The 9172-nt window shown below is 41.4% G+C and overlaps 1 protein-coding gene across 6 annotated transcripts in view; it reads right to left on the reverse strand.

Moving 5' to 3' along the window:
- The window catches only part of si:ch73-103b11.2 (protein outspread), a 51874-nt gene that overhangs the window by 27284 nt on the left and 15418 nt on the right, over positions 1–9172 (reverse strand). For all 6 annotated transcript variants that reach the window (XM_046068238.1, XM_046068237.1, XM_046068239.1 and 3 more), the window contains one exon: positions 903–1054. In XM_046068238.1, the coding sequence (XP_045924194.1) occupies positions 903–1054 (152 nt within the window). The remainder of the gene's footprint in view (positions 1–902; positions 1055–9172) is intronic.

Consider the following 9172-nt stretch of genomic DNA (forward strand, 5'->3'; position numbering starts at 1 on the left):
TCATATGGACTTTTGATCTCAAGAACAAACTAATATAATCTGGATATTGCAGTAGCACTCATGCATTATCAAATATTTTCCTAATGAAAGCCTTTGGTGTGGGGTGTTACACTATAAAGTGTCCTACTGTGACCCAGTTATATATGAACAAGTGCCCACGCAGCAATGTTTTCATAATGTAATATAATGAGTCCAAAGATATTTGTGGGAAGCTTAACATAACCAGGAAAAACATATAAAATAATACATTTAAATTTTTTAAAATTTTACCACTGTTAGTTATTGGCAGCTTTGCAAGGGCTAATATGATTGTGTGATGGCCCACAACCAACCCATGGAAGCCAGATGATAAGAGAGTGGGAGGGGTACAGTGACAGAGCAGGTAGCATAACAGAGAGTGGGTGTTGTGAGTCACACTTCCCTAAGAATAGCCATAATATGTACGCTACAGCCAGGGAAGGAGAGTGCAGAAACACACTTTTGAATGTGCAGCAGTAGAGGACAGGCACAAGAGACAACTGAATTATGAGGCTTAAAGCTTGTAGATTGTGATCTGTGTCCAGGCATATGGGGTCTATGAACACAGGGAGAGGGGCTCGAGAGCCAGGGAGAGGAAACAGTTCAAGAATGTGCACTGTCACTGCAGTGTGGATTACAAGTCCCAGCCCAAAGGAAACAGCAGGGGGCAGAGCAGTTTTGGCAGCAGGGGTGGCTGAACACAAATATTCTCCCTTGTCCAAGTCTCTGTCATCCATGTCCACTCAAACCAAAAGAGAGAGAGCAATACAAGCCGTACTGCACACCTGAAGCCACAGTTATCTTATATCACATATATAAAGACACAGTAGCAGAGAGTCTATTTGTACATCCTACTCTAACATTCCTGGTTATTATGTTCTCACCCGTTGATAATTTCTTTACACTCCGCCCGTATGAAGTGCTCTTTCTCAGGGGTCAGGATGCACAGTGAGTTCTTCTGGCCTGTCTTGGACTCTCCATCGATGACGTCGGAGCACTGGTTCATGTTGATTGTACCCTGGGGTAGAGTGCTGGGCTGTAGGACACAAAAGAGACACATAGATAAAGTGTTAAATGTGGAAGTGAATAGACGTCCCTCCATCCATCCACATGGTCCATCTTCTCACACAATCCACCCCGGCATTCATTTTCATGCCAAGCTTGGCACACCACACGCACTGATATAACAAGTCTGTGCACAGGCAAATGTTCTTGTTAGGGCTCACTTTGATAATTTTGTTTCTTGTGATATGTACTGCAGCGTTTTAGAGATTCATATATGCTGCTTTTTATTTTACTAGCTCAATTTATAGAACAAAGTGTGGCTGCAGCAATAATTAGGGTGATTTAATACAGGGAAATTAGGTAGTTGTTCACAGCTCTGATGGACCCAGCGTGACATTACTGTGTTTGGTTAATAGTCACCACTCAATCAAGGCTAAAGTCCATAATCTATACAGTAATAATGATGCACTTTAAGTTGTTAAAGATGTGGGATTATTTTGTATCCCACGTTATTTTGTATACATCACAATGTGGATTGTTCAGCCATGTTGCATATCGTACCACTAGAAAGAGAAAAAGGACAGTCTGTTCCATTTATAAACAGTGCAAGTTCATGGGTTCGCAGAGAGGTTGAGTTTAATCTGTCTGATGCCTACCTGTGAGGTGTAAACCCAACTATGCACACCGACATGGAAGCCATCTGTCAACCATAAATAACGTGACCACAGGACGTCCACGATAATCCTACATTGTTTACAATGACTTACAGTTTCACACACAGGTTTATGTAAGCACAAAGTGCTTTTGTATGTAGGCACGGCTCATTTACAATGAATAGAGACATACTAGCACAACGTGGAACAGATATGATTATCTATTCATAATCCATTGCACTGCATCGCTCCAAGAGTTTTTTGTAAAATGATGCTTTTCTTAGTGCATTTGTCAGTAAAACACTTGTGCAGACACATATTAGAAAGATGGCACATAAAGAAGGCACATATTTGCACACACATTACCACGAATGTTACTAGTTCAGAAAACTGACTTTTGCTTAGTCTGACCTCCAAATGACTTCTGCAAGCTTTTGGAGAAACCTTGATAATCTTATGTTGACTGAGGGATTTATATTTGTTCAAAGAAATAAATGAGCACTGCATAACCAAGCACACTGCGCACGGGTAAGCTGTTTGAACAGCTTTTGGGCGCTACTTTCTCTGCACAAAACATACAGGCAGAATTATAGACACCAAAATACCACAGTAGTTCCCAGCTTTAAGTACCAGGTAGCCACAGATGATAAATTATAGCCCTCAGCAGATCAGAATATATTAGGAGATAGAGCTGGAAAGAAAATTAAAAGCTATCATGTTCGCATTAGTTGGCGACCAAATAAATCTAACTCAAGTATCCAATTTGTGCAGCATAACCATAGCCTGTCAGCAACACAGCAATTGAACTATGTGGATGGCCTCTTTTGCGGACAGAAAAGTCAATGGTTAACAGTTTGTGATAATCCAACACTTAGGTCAGATGAGAGGCCCTGTTTACTTCGTCACTCTTAAATGTTAATTCTCAACTCTTTACCACCGTCTATATTGTAACAGATAGTGGAGTCAAAATTGGGCACAGCAAATTGTAACAAGGAGGACAGTAGGCTGGATGAACTAGGATAAGAGGAAGACAACAATCTGAGGTAGTATAATATTTGCAATTTCTCCTGTAAAATGGTAAAACAAGAGTGACAAAGAGGCAGTGACCCAGTTGGCCATTATGTTTGGTTTAACTTCTTATGCCATCAAGTCATCATCTATCACCAAAGGGCTCTTGACAAAAGGTGAGAGGCCAGGGCAACAGCCGGGCCTGACAGGCAGACGGACAAACAGACCTTGGGACAGCTGGGCGAGGGCCTACGACTGCTTCAGACTGGACAGAGAGACTGCCGTCAGCTTGACCTGAGAGCCCCGTCACTCTTATACATGAAGAGACAATGAGGGTTTGGGAACAGTGGAGAGTGAGAAAAGGAAGATTAAGTCTCAGGCTGGTGGTCAAGGAGAACTGCAGTGCAGCAGGAAAAAAAAGGGGGTTTGTGGACTACGACTCTAGATTTGTTTACTCAGACAGATGGCCTACCAATCCAGAGTACACCACACATGTGGGCTTGTCCTTGAGCTGGAGTCAGAGGAGGATAAACAGCAAAATATTTCAAATTCTGGGAACAGTTGTACAAGCAGCTTAAGCCCCCAGATTTATAATCACAGCATCGGATTCTCTAGGACACGGAGAATAAATCAGAGACTGACAACAGCTATGATTAAAAACTGAATTTTCATAAAGCTGTTCACCTCAGAGAGATTTGAGAGCTTACTGTATATGAAGTAGGTGGTGGTTGTGCGGGAGTACTATATATACACGTTACGCACTGGAGCCGTGTGGCAAGCAGCACGGGACTCCTCTCACACGTGTGCACCCTCCCTGTCCCACCACTGTGTCAACTGAGCACCAATACACGCCCCTACTGTGGGCCAGTCATCGCGGCTCTAGCCCCCAGACCCAGGCCCCCTGAACCCACACCTCGCTGTCACCTAGCCTAGAACCAGTCCCCTCTCCCCGGGCCACTGCTCACCACAATGGGCCCTTTGTGAAGCAGCACTAGTTCACACAATGTGGGATTGTCAGCCGCCACAGTCCACAGAGCCACTCCTCCCTTTAACCCTCAACAAGGAAATGACTGAGAAACAAGAAGCCCAAACAAGTGTCCTTTTGTGATCAGAGCATGGAAATTATGAAGCCAGCATAAACTTATTCTCGTCTCTGAAGTTGTTCAGAAAATAACATGAATACTGTCTCGATGGGTATCATTGAGAAGAGTCATGTGGAGACAAGGACAAATCAGAAAAGGATTTAGTTTCTCTAGCTCGGCCTGTGATGACTGGAGGGGCAGTAGGGCACTTTGTATATTTACTGGGATATATCTGTGAAAAGATTATGAAAGCAGCAGCCATATGTGACATTGTAGCTGTGATATAGGTCTTTACCGGAACATTGCGCTTCAGTGGCAAACAAGAAATCAAAATATTGTCAATCAATGCATCAAGTACATATGAGCATTTAATTGATTCATTATAAAACTTATTTATTAACCAATCTTCAATTATTTGGTTTTGGCCAACAGGTGTCAATGCTGTACAATTGTAAATCTTAAAGATAATAATTAATCAAATCTAAGAAAATAACCAGCTTTAACACTACAAAACAGCTCCATAAAGTGCTTCACATCTATAGTACACATTTAAAAATCACAGAGACTGTTTACCAGCTGAAGGAAGAACCTTATCAATAACATCATGCTCAGAATGCTTTCTCATCAAAAGGCTCTTCTCAACATTGAATTAAAATGCAATCCTTATCATAACGTATCAATTTGTATTTTATCTGTACAGATGTTAGGTACAATTACAACAGTGTTCATTAGGAACCAACTCTCTGTTTAGAAAATGGTAATTAGTAAGCTCCATGCATGCATGTGTGCCTTTGCACCCTTGGCTTCCTTCACTCTTGGCCATTCTGCCTCTAAGCAAAACATCACATTCTCCCTTATGACAAAGCGAGAGAGACATTTGCTTCTATTGGCAGCTGGCTGACGATTGTGAAGCAAATTCTCTCCCCCTGCCATCAACATTTTTGGGTTTGACAGATTCATTTCTGGTCATGGAAATCGAGAGTGCAGTTGACTCCGTGAAGAGGAACATGAAGGAATGAAACTGCATTCAACTATGTGAGTGAGTCACATATTGTAACATCTTTTTTTTTTTTTTATTGCAGTCACTGCTAATTTCCCATTAATTTTCTGTCATGATGAATACATCTTAAATATTGCTCAATGACCAAGTTAGTTGTGAACACCTGTACTTTGATTGGAAACATCTGTTCTTTTGTATTAGGTGCCAGTTTGTCTGCCAACTTTGGTGGTGACAAATTCAAAAGCTACAACTTCTCTCGTTAAGATGCATTACGTTTCTTTAGACATGTAACAGCAGGATCCTCAAGCACTCTTTCCAAGTTTTAAACTCTGCATCCAAAGCCATTTGACTTTGATCATTAAAGACATGGAAGCCAAAAAGAAAGCTGATGAACTGGCACTGCTTCATCCTGACTCACGAACATGGCCTAGAATCAGGTCTCTTCAGGGTCCAACATCCTCTGCTCATTACCGATAACAGCTATTATGCTATAAATCTTTCCTTAGCAACTTAGTACAACAGAGGTAAACACATTTTTGATACAAGTACGCATGCCAACAACCAGCTGCGGGGAAATGTCCTCAGGTGCCAGACGGATGGAGTCACCTTCTTGCTATGGAGGAATATCAAACTGCTGTCTCTTCTTTCCTAAGTCCACAATAATCATACAAACACAGGTATACATAGCAATCAGGCCAAGAAGTAGAGCTGACAGATTGGTCATTGACAAGATTACAATGATCACTGTCCCAGAGTCCTCACTGTCCTATAATTTTATCACAATACAGAGACAATGTTAAGACAGTACAACCACACGATATTTACCTTATCCTCAGCTATAATACCAACCCTAACCCCTGCCTGTACTTTAAACATATAGCTCTATAAAAAGCCATATGGTGGATATCTGTACTCCAGGCATTCTCAGATATGCCTCACTCCACTGGTATGCATTCAAGACATTCAGATGAACGCTACAGTATAGGCATCTGCTCTAAGCCTGGTTACACAGAAACAGCACTACAGTGAAGGCACCAACAACAGAAAATTAAATCACCGCACATTTCAAACATATTTGTACCAGGTATTTCAGAGAGGACTGTGGGTGGTAGCAGTGCTGCTCTTCTTATGGAGAATGGTGAGTGGATGTGGGTGGTTGAATGCTGTTTTACGAGGCCAGCAGTCGACAAAGGCAGAGGAGGAGGATGATGAGGGAGAGTTGGAGGATGAAGACCATTTTCTGTGCTAGTGCGGCAGGATTCTTTTCAAATGGAGGCTAGGATTGTGCTGTCGGTCAACCAGAGGCAACTGTACTGGAGCTACATGAACCACATCTTTCCCACTCAAAGGTAGAATTTAAAAAAAAACCCATGTGTGTGTGGGTACCAAATCAAACAACTTATCTATGGTATACAACTGTAATGGAAGCTTCCTCAATAGCGTTTATGTAATTAATAGAACAATAATAAATGAATAATTGCAAGACAGACACTGAGTGTGGGAATCAGTCTGTGTCTGGGTGGTGACGGAGTAGATGGGCCGGCTGGAGAAACAGGTGCTACGATCGAGTTGTGTCATGTTGCGTAGGCTGTTCACACTCAGACTGTCAAAGCAGAATTATTGTGTGTGTGGTTTCCCAAACTGGTAACTTTTTCCTTTCTCTGCTATCCACATCCCTTTAACATTTGTCAGAGCTGCTACTTTCCTCTCTGCAGCCAAATAAAATAGACCGTCTTGAGTTGAAAGCTCAAAATAAGTCAAGATTACATTTTTTGTTACCTCAATAGCTCCTAGCCCTAACTAATTTTTGCACAGTGAGTGTATTTGTTGCTATTTTCTATCTCTAAATTAGGTGATGTGAAACATTTTAGCCTTGTTACACATCCCAGAAGGATGTTCTGATGTTATCTCCAGTACACTGCCACTCACTCACTGACTTCTAGAGCAGTAAATCCTAAAGTTGCAGCTCTTGAATCAGCTTTTGTCTCCATTGCAAAAAAACAGTTGCTCCAAGATCACAATGTGCCCCAAAAAAGCAGTGCCTGGATTACTGCAGCATCCCATACGGTGCTCTGACACAGCACTTTGAAAAGTAGGCCAAGGTGAATAGGCACCCATTATATGCTGTGGCTATTGTAAAGTCCCAGTGAAAACTATTCTTATCAAAAGACAAGAGGCATTTAAATATTGTTCACTCATTTACACAATGCTAGTTTCTGCAACTCAGTCTACACTTTGAAGAAATTGCATAAGACCTGAGGTCAGGACTAAACTACCTCTTTGATAATGACTACAAATCTGCCAAAGACTTGCTAAGTCAACACAAATTAGCCCATCAGGCAGAAAGGAAGGGAAAATGGGGGAGGGACAGGGACATATTCCTTTGGGAATTCAGCTCATACTTTGGTTCTGGAGCTAGCTGTTTTTCCACAGGGCTGAAGAGCAGCTTCCTACAGGACCAGGTCTGCTGGTTGACCAGATAACCTACCCAAAAAAGTGCGAACAGCAGATGACTTTAGAGGCTAATCATCAAAACCTCTGGGGCAAAATTCATTTCCAGATTTCTTTATGCGTTCTAAGACTGGTTAACTTTCAAAATTTAAAACTAGTACCAACAGAATACTGAAGTTTCTGTACCAACACCCCAAAAAATACTTTTTACGATTCCTTCCTTTACAGAGGATAAATATGTCTACAAAAACATTTAATTATTTAATAAAATAAACAATTCTGATGTCTCTGGTTCAGGTAAGTTAATATTTTTGTATGTTTCAGATATACATCTTTGAAAAGCTGAGTAAGTATTAGCTGAACACAATATGTTGTTGTGTGCAAGAACAGTTTAAAGTTGATGAAGACAGAAAATAAAAGTAATATAAAAATATTTTATTGCAGTGTTTTGTTTTACTTTTCCATGCAGTAGTTAATATTTCAAAGGACTGCAGTTTGTTTAAGTAGAGGGTGCATTTTCTGTTGCTTTTTCTTAAAAGCCAAGAAAAAGCACACAGAAGACAGCACTAAGCTGATTAGGTGTGGAGGCTGGAGGAAGGCTAGTCCATGGCTGCTGAAAAGGGAATTCTGGGCCAGGTCCTGAAGAAGCTGAAGAAGAGTGGGTTATTAAAGACTGAGTGACTCACCTAACAACAATTAGCCTAGTAACAAGTCAACATACTTAAGTTGCAGGCTATGTGGATTTTACATGCAAGACACCTAACATTTCTACCAAAAAATGCTAATTCTTGCCATTATATTAACGTGAAACATCGCCAGACCAAATTCCAGGGCTGCACTTTCTTTCTAAAAATATCTTGGCCGCAAAGTCCTGACCTTAACAGGTGGTTGGATTGGCAGGTCGCCAAGCTGAGGTGAAAAGTTAAAGGTCATCCAATACACCTACACCTGTTGCAACTCTGAAAGACATTCAACTGCAGCTGGCTACTGCAGAGCATCACAAGGAAGCAGCCAATTAGACACCCAGTCTCAGGCCAGTTTACAACTGGACCTCATCCAACTGAGACATCTTACTGCAGTGATGTAACTAATCAACTCCGCCAATGCAAATCTTACTACAGTGAGTTACTACAGTGGTGTGAGTCTCACACCCCCACTAACACATGTAGACACCTACCCCGCTGTTTTATTAGTGCCTGTCTCAGAGCTGGCTAACCCTTCACCCTGATGCTTTAAATGAAACCTTTTGTCAGTGTCGTGGTGTAGTGTTTAGAACAAACTGAGCGAGTAGTCCACCAGGCCGTGTTTGGCTTTATAGACAAGGAAGGGTTTTGGGGGAAGAGAAGTTACACAATACCGCTGGCTGCTCTCTCCAAGACAAATGATTTATTGGCCAGTGAGAACTGGAATGAAAGACAGAGATACGAGAGAGTGGCAGAATAAGAGAAAATGAGGAGGTAAAAGGAAGGGAAAGTGAATTGGACTGAGTAATGGGAAAGTAAAAGTGAGGACCGTGCAAGTGAGTGGACACTGGTTTAGTCAAAGCCTCCTGGAGCCAGCCTTTCTCTTGATGATGAATGGCTGGAAATCATTAAAAAGAACAAGAAAATGAAGGAGGGTACAAAGAGAAGGATGGTAAAAAGACATCCTGAAAAAAGCAGCCTTTTAAAAAGGACTTCTCACCATGGCGCAACAGTGGACCGCCATCAAGCATTCGGCTCAACCCAATATCGCAATCATATTCACCAAGTTTAAAAAAGAAAAAAAATGAGTACAAGTTCACTATCAACTGGAATCCCACATCAATAGGACACTGATACCTCATAAGTTGAATTCAATTTTATTTATAGTGCCAATTCATAAAAGAGGTTAACTCACTGCACTTTTCATATAGAGGTTTGCAATAGTATTTACAAAGATCCAGCAATCTCACGATGAGCAAGCAACTTGGCAAC

This window comes from Micropterus dolomieu, linkage group LG14, assembly GCF_021292245.1.
Source record: "Micropterus dolomieu isolate WLL.071019.BEF.003 ecotype Adirondacks linkage group LG14, ASM2129224v1, whole genome shotgun sequence".
NCBI classification, from domain to species: domain Eukaryota; kingdom Metazoa; phylum Chordata; class Actinopteri; order Centrarchiformes; family Centrarchidae; genus Micropterus; species Micropterus dolomieu.